Source organism: Osmia lignaria, chromosome 10, assembly GCF_051020975.1.
Source record: "Osmia lignaria lignaria isolate PbOS001 chromosome 10, iyOsmLign1, whole genome shotgun sequence".
NCBI classification, from domain to species: Eukaryota; Metazoa; Arthropoda; class Insecta; order Hymenoptera; family Megachilidae; genus Osmia; species Osmia lignaria.
In genome coordinates this window covers 14,270,039-14,284,100 of record NC_135041.1, presented here as the reverse complement: position 1 = coordinate 14,284,100, position 14,062 = coordinate 14,270,039, and the positions used below count along the sequence as shown (strand labels likewise).

Genomic DNA, 14,062 nt, shown 5'->3' with positions numbered 1-14,062 from the left:
TCCTTTTTCTGAAACCAGATGGCGCTGATTCGACATCGAAAATTTAGTTCACATTTTTGCCGCTCGAGGGCCAAATTTTTTGAAAAATTTAATTGGAAACTATATAGGAAAACTTATTTTAAAACACTATCACATAGTTTTAATGAATCTTATATAACAAAATTCAGGATGTATGTTCTATTAAGACATGTTTCAGTGTGTATTTCTTCTATTTTTTATATTATTTTTATTTTAACTACGTATAAAAAGCAGTTATTAATCTGGTTAATATTTTTAGAAAATTTTAAATAATGGAAAATCTTGATAGTAATATCAGGTTGGTGCATATTCAAATATTAATTACATTGTGATTATATATTAATCGTATTTTTGATTTAGCGTTCAACAAGCTTTCGACAATTTCTTTAAAACGAAAAGTATCGAGGAACAATGTACAGAAGAACTTTTAATTCGTTTGCACGAAGCATTTTTGGTAAACAAGAAATTTTTTGAAAAAAAAAAAATTATTTTTCCTATAATATTTAAATATAGATTTCAGAAAACGAAGAGATGAATAGCACTCAATTATTTGGTGCCTTTGAAAATATATTACATATCCGAATGCCAAAAGATGAATTCGAAGTATTATTTAAAAAAGTAAAAAAAAAGTATACAGTATTCTAATTAATTATTATCTTACTTTATGTAATTAATTTTGTGTTTTCTTATGTAATATTTTCAGATGAACTTAAAAAGAGATGGAAATGTTTCATGGAATGAATTTATTTCTTATCTACTAGTAGAATTTCAAAAGAAAGATAATGCTTTGCAATGGAAAATATTGAAACTTCCAATAACAGGCATTCCTCAACTTTTGAAGTCACGACATCGTACACTCATTCATAAAATTGTCTTTTGTCCTGAACTTTTATCTGTACATTTCTTAGTATTTACATTTATTCATTAATACAGCTATTAATTTTATTATAACTTCATTTATTCATAGTTAGAATAGAACTGCTAGTTTTCACAGAGGATCTTACTTAACAATTACTAGAGAAGGAATCATAAATTACTGGTCGTTGGATTTAGAATATGAACGTACTGTGCAATCTGTAAATCGTTAGTATCACAATTTTTTAATGCTTATATAATGTATGTTTTTTAAATTTCTATCTTTCCAGCATATTTAAAAGTACAGTCAACTTTAATAACTGATATGATAGTAATGCCTGATGTACAAGTAGTATGTACAAGCTCTACTGAATATGATTTAAGATTCTATGATACTGCAGCTAAAAAATTTGATCTTAGAATTTTGGTTCGTTACATTTTAAAATAAATATGCATTTCTACTCAAATTTTTATTTACCCTAAACTTGGAATTCAGATATCAGGCCTAGATTATGCAATCACATGCATGGATTACTATTTTAGCAAAAATGTCAAAGAAGATTCTCATATTGTATGCGGAGACATGAGTGGATCTATTAAAATTATCTCTTTTAATCCTACAGAGAGAGGTCCATTCAAACAAGAGCCTCAATGTCATACATTATTTATTCGTTATGAATCTATTCTAAAGGCAAATACTTTACTTAGGATGTTATTACTTTTGTAAATCATTTATTAACTCTAAAATGTTCATTGCAGGATGAAGTAAAAGGAATGAAGATTATAGAATTTAAGAATATGCATACAGATTGGGTAAAACAAGTAGCTTATTATGAGAGTCTAAGATCATTTATGTCCAGCAGTAGATGTTGTAGTTGTTCTCTTTTAGTCAGTGATCTTACAGGATCAAGAATTCAATATAAATTTAAAGTTAACATGGGCATATCTTGTTTTACTTTTTGTGAAGGTATCATTAATTAAATAAATTCATATTTTAATATACATTAATTACTGGTTTTTCTTAAACTATAAATATTTAGAAAGTCAGTCATTAGTAACTGGTGGACCAGATTGTATAGTTAGAATTTGGAATCCTTTTGTAACAAAGAGACCAAATTGCAAATTTCAAGGACATCATACAACTATTTGTGCTTTAGTAGTTCAGAATTCTGGTAAACGTGTATATTCTCTTTCAAAAGATAAATGCATCAAAGTATGGGATGTACTAGCTCAATCTTGTATTCAGGTATTACAAATAACAATTTATCTACATCGTTAAGTATTTTTATTAAATCTACAGGAATTTTATCTTATTTCATATAGACATATAATGGTCTTCCCAGTGAATTAGGTGGACATACTCTGATGTCTGTAGTTTATAATACATTAAATCATAAAATGATTGTTGCTAGCACGATGATCGCAATCATCATTTGTGACCCTGTAATAAATGAAGAAACATCTGATGGTTTTACACACACAAAACCTGTTAGCTGCGTTTTGTACAATCATCTGTATAAAGTGGTATCACTTTTACATATGTAGTATACAAAAATTTCTATCGTTTATGTGATAAACTGTCTAATTAGTTTGTTCATAAACTTAGGTAGTTACTACTGGATTAGATTCTTGTATAATAGTTTGGGATCCATGGCTTGGAAATCGCTTATATTTAGTAACACATGCCCATAGTAGATTCTTGTATGGTCAGCACCATGATATTGAAATTACTGCTGCTTGCTTTGACGAGTCAGAACAATTATTAGTAACAGGTACACGTGATGGAACACTGAAGATATGGAATTTTAATACTGGTACTTGTTTACGAAATATGACAGTCGAAAATCAATGGTATACGTTTCATTATGGTTTAGTATTAAATTATAATACTTTTGTATAATCGTTTGCAATTCTGAAATTTTTAATACAGTGAAATAACAAGTTTGGCTTGGGTGGAAAATCGAATTTTATGTAGCGGATGGAACCGTCAAGTTGTAGAATTTGCAACTTCTGATACAGATATATATAAAAAAAGTTGGGGGCTAAAACATACTGATGACATTCTTTGTTCAGCCGTTTGGTATCCTCAAGTGTTAGCTACAGCTACTTATAACGGAGAAATAATTCTTTGGAGACTAGAAACAGGTCAACCGTATAGAAAATACAAAGTAGATGATCCAATGTCAAGGTGATATTTGCATTATTTAAACAAATTATAATTCTGCTAATAATAGAATGTGTAAGAATAATTTAAAATAATTAATATCATATAGATTTAGTATAAGATATGAAATGACTGAAAAAATGATTGAATTAAACAAACTACAACAATTTAGAACAGAAAAATTTGCTCATAAAAAAAGGTATGATACATGTAACATGTAACATGTAACAGTTATCTGTTTTTTAATTACATCACATGTGTAATCATTTATGTGCAGTAAATCTCATGCGGCTTCAAAACATCAAGAATCAGCATTAAGCATTATAGGAACTGTTGCGGTTCGAGCTATGATATTCTTGTGTGCACGGTCAGTTGAGTATAATATTGGAACACTATTAGTTTCTCTTGATTCTGGTTTGATACAGACATGGACTCACCACCCTGCTGGTGGATTTTTACAAGCATTTTCAGTTATTCATACCTTAGGTGATTGTGCGCTATCATTAGCAACTGATCCTAAAAATCATTTTCTTGTAACAGGTAAAAAAAAAATGATCAAACTAATAAACTCCTATATGTTATTCTGAATCAAAAAGTAAGAAGTTGATTGTATTTGAAATTACTTAGGGCACAGTGCTGGATATATTAAAGTTTGGTATCTTGAAAATTATTTGGTGCCACATCCTCCCAAAATATGTATGCCTCTTTTACGATTAGAATTTCCGTTTTTATGGAAAAGTAAAATTAATGGAAGGGCAAAAAGGGCAGTACGAAATCAACCTCTACCACTTTTACTTTCTTCTATACATGGTCACTTAAAAGCTATTACATCTATTCAAATAATCCCAGATGCACGTATTATTATTAGGTAATAAATATACTTTTGTAATATATTTTTAAGTAAAATTTTAGAGCAGCTGTAACTGAAATTCTTGTTTTAACTTACTTTAAAGTGGAAGTGCAGACCATACAGTACGTTTATGGACACTAGGTGGACGTTATATTTCAACCTTTGGAACTTTCAGACCATGGTCACCTATTTTGCCCACAATACCGGTATATCACTATTTCGAATATTACAGACTTCCACCAGATGTTAAAAGATTCGGCAGTTCTACTACTATGAAAGTAATTAAATCACCCTTTTTAAATCAATAATCAAACAAAAAATTTTCAAATAATTAAAGATGCGTTAATATAATGTATAAATATGAAAAGGTTCTCGGTGGAGATGCCGAAAAAACAATATCCGAATATAAAGATGATACAACTGACATTTTGAAACATATTCCTGAACGAAAGCAAACTACAATAGATGGAAGAAAACTTACTATTTCTGTTATTGATAGATCACTATTAATGATCTTCCAGGATTATCCAGTTTTGGATACTTCTTTGCCATATGTAAATATGTATCTATATTTTGTGCAAATATTACACGGGAAACCATTTTATTAAAAATTATTTAGTTTAAATGTATTTAATAAAATGTTACAGATACCTATATACACGCATTTAAAACTAAGACCTCTGGAAATTATTCAAATGCCAAGATTATAGTTATATATAAACGAAAATAAGTGATGCAAGTTATTTATACCGTGTCTATTACATTGTCAAATATTACATATATATTTATATATGAAATTGTTTATAAAAACCACAAATAAGAAGGAGTACCTTCTGAAATAATTCTACATAAAAATACCTTATTGATGTAAAATGTTTTATATTAAAGTTGTCACTTTTACACTGAGTAACTTACTTCAACAAACGATACATTTATATATAAAAATGGCAAAGACAAATCAAATTGAATGAATCTACTTTCTACCTTAAAAACGATTAATATTAGTATGATTCCTAATTTCATTCTAACATTCTATATTACATGTAAAGGCACTCATGTTAATAAGAACATGGAATCAGCAACATTAAATTCAGACTATAACATTTCGGACCCTATCATGGAAAAACGCGGTGGCGTTTGCCAGATTGCACTAGATGTACGTTTTAATCTACTTTTATCTATACCTTGGAACAATTTCGTCAAGTCTGGCGTACATTTCCTACTGCCGAAAAATTTATAAACTGCTCCTTCCGGAATGTATCGTTGCATCGCAAGTTGAGATTTGCGTACTTGAGCTAGAATAAATGGAAACATAATTAATTAACAAAGAATTCATTTTCATGTAGATAAGTAAAAATATACTTACGGTGTGCCCAATATGGAATTACATGCTTCGGTCTGGATTCGTCATCCGATTCATCCTCATCAGGTTCACTATCCAAAATGTAATTTGTCGGACCGTGATGTTTGCTTCCATATTTTGTCTGGAAATTAAATTAATAACAGTTTATTTAATAAGATATTTTTTTTAGCGACGTGTATCGAGAATATTTCTCACCTGTGTCCCATGTATATGAATTTTAGTTTTTATCGCTTCGGCTGCAGTTTGTTGCTGAGCTCTTGCTTCGGCTTCTTTTCGTTTTTCAGCTTCTTGTTCGCGACGCCTTTGCTCAGCTAATATACGTTCTGCCTCTTCTTGTTCTTGTAAACGTTGCAAACGTATTTGTTCCTCTTGTTTTCTTTTTTCTTCCTTTTCCTACAAATTATTTTAAATGTTAATCAATTATTAAAAGAATTAAAATATATTGCATACATTCATATTATTTCTAAAAACAGTTATACCATAGCTCGTTGTAATTGAGCTAGACGTTTCTTTTCTATTTCTTCACGCTGTTTCTCTAGCATTTGTTGGGCCAACCGTGCTTTTTCTTCTCTTTCCCTTTCAGCCCTCTGACGTTTCTCCATATCCTGTTTCTCTTTTGCTTCCCTTGCCAATTTATTTTTTAATTCTTTTTCTTGTCTCTTCCTACATATCAAATATATATATATATATTTTACACAATGTTCAGTAATATAAATCAAAAATTGCATAAATTGTATTATTCTTACCTTTTCCTTTCTTCTGTTACAAGTCTTAGTACTTCTTCACGTTTTTTCTTTGCATCGTCATCGTTCAATTTTCTTTTTTTACCTTCTACTTTGCCAGTCGAATTACATTTATTAACAGATTTCGGAGGTTGAAGGAAAGAGTCCATTGACGTAATAATGTTAGTACGTGCGTCGCTTAAAGCCTTTCCATGCTGAAATTAGAATAACAAATATTAATACTCGAACAAACCATATAGTTTATAACACGAAACGTTAAAATTCTTACATTTATGTTAGAATAATTGTTTAATGGAGTATGTGGAATACGAGTAACAGACGATGGTAACTGAATCTTTGTTTTAGTCAATGGAGTTGTTTTCTGTTGTTTTTGTTTCACTTTTTCCGAAAGAACTTTCTGCTTTGCTTGAATCTTGTTCTAAAAAAGTGAAAATCTTATTCCTATTAAGTATTGTAAAAATACCTATTGAATAGTATTTTAGTTACCTCTTTATCGGTATCCTTGTATTGTTTTGCTAATGAAATTTTCTTAGCTTTCGCAATCGACTTTCGTGCTAATTTTTGAGCGACTGTTTTTTCTGCAGCTTTTGAAATTTCTAACATTTCTGCTTGTGCAGCAGCCTGGGCTCGTGTTTTGGTTCTAGTCATTCTAGTCGGGGCATCAATATCAATAGCAGGTTTTGGACTGTTCATACCAACTTGCTCAAATGCTTCGACTCTTTTTTTAACAGATTCCTTGGCATATGGACTAAATAAAGCATTTGATTTATACATATTTTTCACTTCCTGGAATGTTGAGCCTGTATTCAACTCTTTTAATGTTGGTTTCGCAGGGGTACTAAGAATCTCATCTTCACTTGAAACGGTAGATCTTGTTACTCTTTTTTGTCGTTTTGTATTTTCCTGTATTTTAGCATTTTGTCGCCTTTTTTTTATTTCAGGAGATGATTCGTCTTCTGTGAGTAACTCATCAAATTCCTTGTTTGCTATAGCTTCTTTTAACTGTACCATCCTGTCCTGCAGGGTTACCGAGAAAGTTGATTCAAGCTTAGACGACAATCTAGGTGATTTGAATTCACCATTTGGTTGAATCATTTTCCCATCTATATTTGTATTCTTCTTTTTATTAACTGTTACGGTTTCATTTAGTTTTATTGCAGATAAAGGTTCCAAAATTACCGTTGCACACATCATCTTTTGCATAGTATAGGTGGAATTGAAATTCATTGTAGAATTCATTATAGGCAAAGGTTTTCCAATCGCATCCTCATACATTGAAGGTTCGTCAATCTCATTTGTTTCAGGTGCAATAATTGTATCATCAATAATATTAGATTGTTTATTACTATTTTGATCTTGAGTCTGGGAGAAAGTTCTCTTTCTACTACTACTTCTTGTTGCTGTTGAAGATTTTTTTGATGTTCTACCATTCGCTTTTAGAGAAGACTGTTTCTCTATATGTGAATCTGATATTTTTTCTGGAACTTTTTTAATTACAATAGTTTCTTCCATCTTAGTAAGCTTTCTAGGTCCTTTACTGCTTTCCTCGTCTGAACTACTTCTGGTAGATATCTTTCTTTTGGTTTGGCTTTCACGTTTTTTCTAGAAATTTAAAGAAAAATAAAAATAACAGAAATTTTATATAAATACTTAATTATTTATGATCAATTTTATTACATAATGTAAATAATTAGGATACAAACTTTTTTTACATCAAGATTACTAGCTTCATGGTCAGACAATGGTCTTCGTAATTTTGTATTAAGAGATAGAGATTGCTGTTTTTTAATATTGTCTGCTGCTTTTTTTGAAGCTTCTCTTTTTAGTCGAACAGGCATTGTTTCATTTACAGATTTTGTTGTTATATCATTATTTTCTACCGTTACATGCACTGCAGTGCAATCTGAAGACATGTTAGTAAGATCGACAACATCATTTTCTGGAATGGTTTCAATACGTTGCTTTGCCTTTTTCCTTAAAACTTTTGGAGTTTTTGTAATCAAAGGACCAGATACTGAGTTCGGTATTTGAGCAATTATATCATGAAGATAATCCAAAGTATCTTTCAAACTGTCCTTAATAAATACTTTAACTTCCATATATCTGTTATTAATATCTGAAAAATCCTTAGTAATCATTGCTTTAATTGTGTCTCTTGATTGTGTCTCCATATTTGAAATCTGCAATAAATTAAAAAAATATATGATCATTTTCTATAGTTATAACATTTACAAAGAAATAACGAAATAGTCAAAAGATAATTAAATAGATATTTTTATATCAGCAAGTAAACATTATAATACAACTGCGAAAAAATATGTTGTAATAAAATTAATTAAATGAACTAAAAATTGCTTATAGAAAATATTGGTTTACCTTCTGCGTTTGTATATACACAAACTAATAAAATGTAAATAGAAAATTTCACAATAAATATTAATATCCCCTAATAACACCATATAAGAAAGAAAAGAAAACTTCACCAACAATCTCCATTTCGTGTTTCAGACAGGAAGCCACAGGAAGATACTAGTTTTACTGGTAAACCATGGTTTTACCCCTCATGTATGAACAACATAACGACTTTTCAGTTCAATTTGAATCGCTGCATCAAGCGCCATCTATTCTCCTCGACGCACCATTTGCCACCGGTGCTTAAATTATACAACTCATAATGAATTCGTCTTTAGTTTTGATTATAATTGACTTCATAAGTAATAAAATTACATTTTTATTTTAAAACTTGTAAAGTTTATTTTTATTTCAGTTGTATATTACAAAAAAGTTATAAGTACTTGTAAGTGTTCATAATAATCTGAAATTATAAGGTTTTCTACAAGTATTTTTTAACATGAAATAACAAAATGTATATGACACTTGATTTTAAATGTTTAAATCTTTTATTGTCTAATTATATTTTTATACATTATTTATATGTACTAGTATATTTTAAATTAAATAGTCAAAACTCTCTGACAAGAACATCATTTTTTCTATAAGTTTATTACAGAATCTTTTATTTAACAATATTCAAATTTATCACATTTATTTGATAAATTGTAACATTCACAATTGGTGTAAATTAGATAATTATCACATTAAATTATTATTTAGTACTTGTTTTTAGAGTTTATGGTTTCTTTTGTAAAGAACACTTTCACTCGTGTAAATTATAAATAAAAAAATATTTCATCAACACGTAAAGACTTTCGGTCTTTGGAAAATAACGAATGTACAATAAATAGAAATAACATTTTAATATACACGAAATTTGCAATAAATAAATAGTTTTTAGAACGCCAGCGTTCTTTTCATGAAATAATTTCACTCAATTTCGACACATCTAACAATAAATGAGTACTTCTATTGCTTTTAAATTTAAAAAGATTACGATTTTGATATCTTTGTGTTTTAGAATAGCTTTGATTGTACAATTTTATAAAAGATCATTATTGCTTTGAATAGAAATTTGTAATACTTCTTCTTCAAATGTAGGGTCCAATAAGATATCAATACCTTTCATTCCTGTTTTCACGTATTTCTGAAATATGCTTCTAGATTCTTCCCATAAAACTCGATTTTCGTTCAGCACATGAACAAGTGGTTGTATCACCGGGAATAATGTAGAAAGATTACTAAGAAATAAAATAACGAAAGAAATATAATAAAAGATTAAAAGTAATATTTTGATAAAACGTTTATAAAAAATTAAATATTTTATAAAATTAAACACAATCGTTTAATTGTTAATATTTCAATCTATAAGAGAAAAGATCATATTCTTTTTTTATAAAAGTATTACTTGTTTTTTTAATCATGTAATCATATTTGATATACATATTTACAAACTTTATGCATACAAGTGTTAAAAATATTTTGGAAAAAGTAATATATACTTACATAAAAAGTGGTAGAACTATATTTGTGATAAATTGAACTTGAAGATCTGGTATAGATGCTCGTTCCCTATCCATCATTTCTATAGGAGAACTACCCATACTTTTTTCTAAATCTCCTTGAGAAAAAAATTCATCATAAATTTGTTCCTAAAATCCGATATAAAGAAAGTATACTCAAATTTAATATTTCTGTTAATAAGTTCATCAAATTTTACTCACAGCAGTCTTTTTGGATACCTTCCAATGTTTAGTTTGATCGCTAAGGTCACAACATGTCATAAGCATACTAAAAAAAAGTTTTAAATGTTTAGAATCTTTTTTGTCAAAATTATTTTTAATCATTTCTTCTTGTTTTTCTACAGTGCGAAAATGAGATGCTAAATCAGTTGCAAGTATATTATTTCTTAATAGATCTAATGCTTCACTATATTCATCGCTATTAAAATTTTCAAATATATTGCAGTTTTCTGTATTTAAAATACACATGGTCTGTGCTAAATGATGCCTCTGTAATATAATAATCACAGTGAATTTTAGTTGGAAATATTTATAAATAGCTATATTCAAAGTAAGTACCTCCATCACAGAACCTTCAGAACTGTAAAGACTAGCTAGGACTGTACTGCATTTAGTTTGAAATGAATTGTTTGTTCCTCTATGATCTATATCATGACACAAACAAGATACTAAGAAGACCAGAGCTTGTAACTGTGTCATATAATTCTCAGTAATAAGCTCTAAATTTTTTATTAACAAATATGCAAAATGTGCCACAGAAAAAGCATGCACCCAATTATGATAAGGTGCATCTCTATATCCTTTTTTAACATACAATATAAACCTGTAACATTAGATGTGAATTAATTATTCAGCTTCAACAATAGAATTAACAAATTTCATTACCTAGCTAAAGTTGATAATTTCATTTTCCAATGTTTGATAAGACCTAAGTCATTGAACATTTTGATTGTATAACAGGGCATATGTTTATAAGGAACACTTCTAGGAGTAAACTGAAATTTATCAAAGTCTTTTATATTATGTTCATCCTTACAGTTCAATAATGCTTGAACAGCATCTTCTTCTACCTGCATATATGCACATATTAATACAACTTTCTATTTAAAATGGAAAACTGTAAGTAATTTAAGTTTTACCTTCATATGATACATCATCACCTCGTTACTGAGTTTATTTCTTGCTTGAGCATCTTGCATCTTTTTATAAACGATACTATGCATTATAGAAATTCCACAATAGATACTAAATGCTGTTGCAACTTCTTCATCAAAAACATCAAAATACAGCCCATCTTTTTTATTACAGAGCTGTGCAACACCTATAATACAGAAAAAAAATCAGATTGTTTCATTCCTTTAGTTTTTAAAAATGTAATCTAATAATATATTTACTTACCAACAATTCCATTTTCATCTCTAATTGGAAAGCATAAAATATTTCTAGTTCTAAAACCTGTTACTTCATCTATTCCGCTATAAAAAAGAGGATGCTCATATGCATTTCTGATATTAAGTAATTTTCCAGTAGTTGCAACATGACCTGCTATACCTTGTCCTATTGGTATTCTCATTTCTTTTATAGACTAGAAATAATCAGATCTTCAATTTTATTTATGAAACATAGAACTTCATGTTTGAAACATAAACTCACTTCTTTCATGGCAATACCATCAAATACTTTAGCAACTAAATCTTGCTGATCAGGATCCAAAAGAAATAATGAACATCTTTCTGCATTTGTTAAGTTTCTAACTTCAGCCATTATTTCTCTCAAGAGATCAGAAAAATCTCCTATTTATTACCATTGAAAATGTAATAAATATATGAATTGTTATGACTAATTTTATTATTGCATTTAAAATTAATATTACCCAAATGTGTAAAAAGTTTTCTAGAAACAGCAAGTAACTTTTGGCACTGCTGTTTCAGCCGGGTTTCTTCATAACATATAAGTGAGTTTAGAAGAAATCCTAAGCAAAATCTTTAAACAAAAAAATTTTTAATAGAATAGAAATTGTACACCTTTTTAAAATTTAATTTTTTTAATATAAGAAATATAAATTACCTAAAACATTCTTGTACAACTTCTGCACATTCCTGTGTAATTTCATTTTGATTATTATCATCAACTAAGGAAACCACTAAAGCTACATGGTTCTGCTTAGGGTGTTGTATGGGAATTGTTAGAAATGATTTTGACATTGGACATATCGGTTGAAGGTGACGTAATAATTCTTCATCAAGCATTGTGATATCTGCAGTAGTTGGTTTTTTATTTTGTAAAGTTTTGTATAAAATATTATTTGATACCTATAAAAAATTATTTATAGATAAATACTGAAAATGACTATTGTAATTTGTATTAAAAAATATTTTTCAATATAAAAGGAGGAAAGAAAATTGTTTATGTATCTTCTAGTTGTATGGTTTTTAATTAATTTAGTGCATAATCCTATCAACAGAAGGATTTTAAGCTGACTTGATTGTTCAATAAAAGTTGAAATAAAGAATTGTAAATGTGTAGGTGTAACAACCTTGACTAGAAAAGTGTGAATAATGATAAAATGTATGATTGTAATTGATAGCACTTTTTATATATATAGATTACTTGAAATGTTTTGCAACGTTATATCAATAATACCTCTATGTATGGCTTCATTTATGTAGGTTTCTAAGTATTCTGTTTGAGGATTACATTGCTAAGCAAACTATTTCTAGCGAGAGATAATACTTAAAGCTATTATCTTTGTTGTATCTCAAAACAAAAAAATTCATTCAGGGTATACATTTTATTTTAAAATGAAAATATTTTGTTTATCTTTTCCTACAATAATAATATTAACAATGTTTAAAAATTACGTGATAAGTTTTAATTAGAACTTTTATTAAATCATTAGACATTATCAATCATTCTTACTTACAGGAAATCTTAATTCTCTGTCTAAGATTTTTTCTCCTATCACATGAATAACCATTTCTTCTGATTTTATTAAAATGGGGACGAGAAAAGACACTTTTGCTTTGGTTACATTTTGTATCTATAACATTTAAAAAAAATACAAGTAGAATTAAATTCAATTACAATAATTACATATTTTCATATATGTTATATTTTTAATTGAATCTTTTGAGATGATACCAATTAATGAAACAATTTTTTTCATTAAAATTTACCGCTTATAAGCTGCAGCGTTTTTAAAAAGAAGCATGCGTACCGCGAAAAATTGTACACATAAAATGATGATACTATACTCACGTATTTGTTTAGCTTTTGTTGCACCTGAGGATAAGAAAGATCGCACAGTTCTTCTAGAAGTGACAGAATATTTTCTGCGTTCGATGTATTTAAACTGATCGCATTCATTTTTTACTAATATTTTAGATTTTGTTTCCGTATAATAATATTGAAAACTGTATATGCTTTAGTAACACTGCACGCTTATATAGCTTATTTCCAATATCATGTTTCCAATGGATTGTAAAACAACTATGTTCAAAACTTGTTTACAATTATTTCAGTGCGTACAAAAAATAAATTATTTATGTCAATCATATTTAAATTTAAACGGACTGTCAAAAGCACAGGGCAAGAACACAATATGAAGAGTTACTGCAACTATCTGCAGAGATCTGCATCGTCCAGTGACTACAGATAGTAGAAGACTGGATATGCCTTCATTCCCAAAGGATCGTGAATTTGTGAACGCCATCAGATGGGATTAAGTAAGTACTTCTATGTGGCGACTTACCGATTGCCGGATGATCGGTCGATATGTCGGTAAATAACTTCCGCTGCTTACCTATAGATGGTGCAAGTGTCCTCTGTTTCGGAGAATCGGTCGGTAAGTTGTTGAGTAGTTTGCGCCGCTTTTGTATAGATGGCGCAACAAGTCATAATAGCTGTTGGTAATCGGTCGATATGTTGTCGAGTAGTTTCAGCCGGTTTTGTATAGATGGCGCAACGGTTGATTTTCGGGAACACTGGAAGATTCAATTCCGTAATTAAATTATAATTAACGTTATAATTTATAAACCTCTTTGACGTCCAAAGACAAACTGATAAAGACATTTACATTGTACCTTCTTTATTAAAATTATATACCTCGTAAATGTAACAATATTGCTCGAAAGACATTTGTCAATGCAGAGG

At 28.9% G+C, this 14,062-nt stretch overlaps 3 protein-coding genes across 9 annotated transcripts; 1 reads left to right on the top strand and 2 right to left on the bottom strand.

Moving 5' to 3' along the window:
- Positions 1-69: 69 nt before the first annotated feature.
- On the top strand, positions 70-4,676 carry WDY (WD repeat-containing protein WDY). 5 transcript variants are annotated; one of them, XM_076690447.1, is made up of 19 exons: positions 70-195; positions 278-316; positions 379-472; positions 532-636; positions 722-913; positions 990-1,101; positions 1,164-1,300; positions 1,370-1,564; positions 1,633-1,840; positions 1,914-2,119; positions 2,197-2,361; positions 2,480-2,724; positions 2,804-3,061; positions 3,147-3,236; positions 3,315-3,577; positions 3,665-3,905; positions 3,991-4,165; positions 4,256-4,441; positions 4,535-4,676. In XM_076690447.1, exons 2-19 carry the CDS (start codon positions 291-293, stop codon positions 4,595-4,597), a joined length of 2,961 nt encoding a protein of 986 aa, XP_076546562.1. In that variant the 5' UTR covers positions 70-195; positions 278-290; the 3' UTR covers positions 4,598-4,676. The 5 variants fall into 5 exon arrangements, with proteins under 5 accessions (XP_076546562.1, XP_076546561.1, XP_076546560.1 ...); XM_076690446.1 differs by having other exon boundaries at positions 2,197-2,394; XM_076690445.1 differs by having other exon boundaries at positions 2,197-2,397.
- On the bottom strand, positions 3,989-8,646 carry Incenp (Inner centromere protein). The gene is made up of 9 exons (XM_034338915.2): positions 8,370-8,646; positions 7,697-8,173; positions 6,480-7,595; positions 6,262-6,411; positions 5,997-6,187; positions 5,730-5,913; positions 5,446-5,643; positions 5,254-5,371; positions 3,989-5,182 (listed from the first exon to the last, which is right to left on the bottom strand). The coding sequence occupies exons 2-9, from the start codon at positions 8,162-8,164 to the stop codon at positions 4,983-4,985; spliced, it is 2,625 nt and encodes an 874-aa protein (XP_034194806.2). The 5' UTR covers positions 8,165-8,173; positions 8,370-8,646; the 3' UTR covers positions 3,989-4,982.
- Positions 8,647-9,046: 400 nt separating this feature from the next.
- Positions 9,047-13,551, bottom strand: LOC117611621 (cGMP-dependent 3',5'-cyclic phosphodiesterase). 3 transcript variants are annotated; one of them, XM_034339633.2, is made up of 12 exons: positions 13,087-13,152; positions 12,834-12,950; positions 11,978-12,222; positions 11,784-11,893; positions 11,564-11,703; positions 11,309-11,495; positions 11,050-11,231; positions 10,796-10,980; positions 10,469-10,733; positions 10,112-10,399; positions 9,894-10,039; positions 9,047-9,628 (listed from the first exon to the last, which is right to left on the bottom strand). In XM_034339633.2, the coding sequence occupies exons 2-12, from the start codon at positions 12,885-12,887 to the stop codon at positions 9,430-9,432; spliced, it is 2,001 nt and encodes a 666-aa protein (XP_034195524.1). In that variant the 5' UTR covers positions 12,888-12,950; positions 13,087-13,152; the 3' UTR covers positions 9,047-9,429. The 3 variants fall into 3 exon arrangements, with proteins under 3 accessions (XP_034195524.1, XP_034195525.1, XP_034195523.1); XM_034339632.2 differs by lacking the exon at positions 13,087-13,152 and adding an exon at positions 13,169-13,551 and having other exon boundaries at positions 9,049-9,628; XM_034339634.2 differs by lacking the exons at positions 12,834-12,950; positions 13,087-13,152 and adding an exon at positions 12,554-12,718.
- Between the last annotated feature and the right edge of the window lie 511 nt (positions 13,552-14,062).

Excerpts from the sequence above, each read along its gene's own strand:
- WDY (XM_076690445.1), top strand. The coding sequence starts at position 291 with ATGGAAAATCTTGATAGTAATATCAG. Across the intron at positions 637-721 it reads TCGAAGTATTATTTAAAAAA|ATGAACTTAAAAAGAGATGG; the intron begins GTAAAAAAAAAG and ends TAATATTTTCAG. Across the intron at positions 2,398-2,479 it reads ACAATCATCTGTATAAAGTG|GTAGTTACTACTGGATTAGA; the intron begins GTATCACTTTTA and ends TCATAAACTTAG.
- Incenp (XM_034338915.2), bottom strand. The coding sequence starts at position 8,164 with ATGGAGACACAATCAAGAGACACAATTAAAGCAATGATTACTAAGGAT. Across the intron at positions 6,188-6,261 it reads ACAATTATTCTAACATAAAT|CATGGAAAGGCTTTAAGCGA; the intron begins GTAAGAATTTTA and ends TTCTAATTTCAG. Across the intron at positions 5,914-5,996 it reads GTAACAGAAGAAAGGAAAAG|GAAGAGACAAGAAAAAGAAT; the intron begins GTAAGAATAATA and ends TTTGATATGTAG.
- LOC117611621 (XM_034339632.2), bottom strand. The coding sequence starts at position 13,276 with ATGAATGCGATCAGTTTAAATACATCGAACGCAGAAAATATTCTGTCA. Across the intron at positions 12,223-12,833 it reads ACAGAGAATTAAGATTTCCT|GTATCAAATAATATTTTATA; the intron begins GTAAGTAAGAAT and ends AATTTTTTATAG. Across the intron at positions 11,704-11,783 it reads AAAACTTTTTACACATTTGG|GAGATTTTTCTGATCTCTTG; the intron begins GTAATATTAATT and ends GGTAATAAATAG.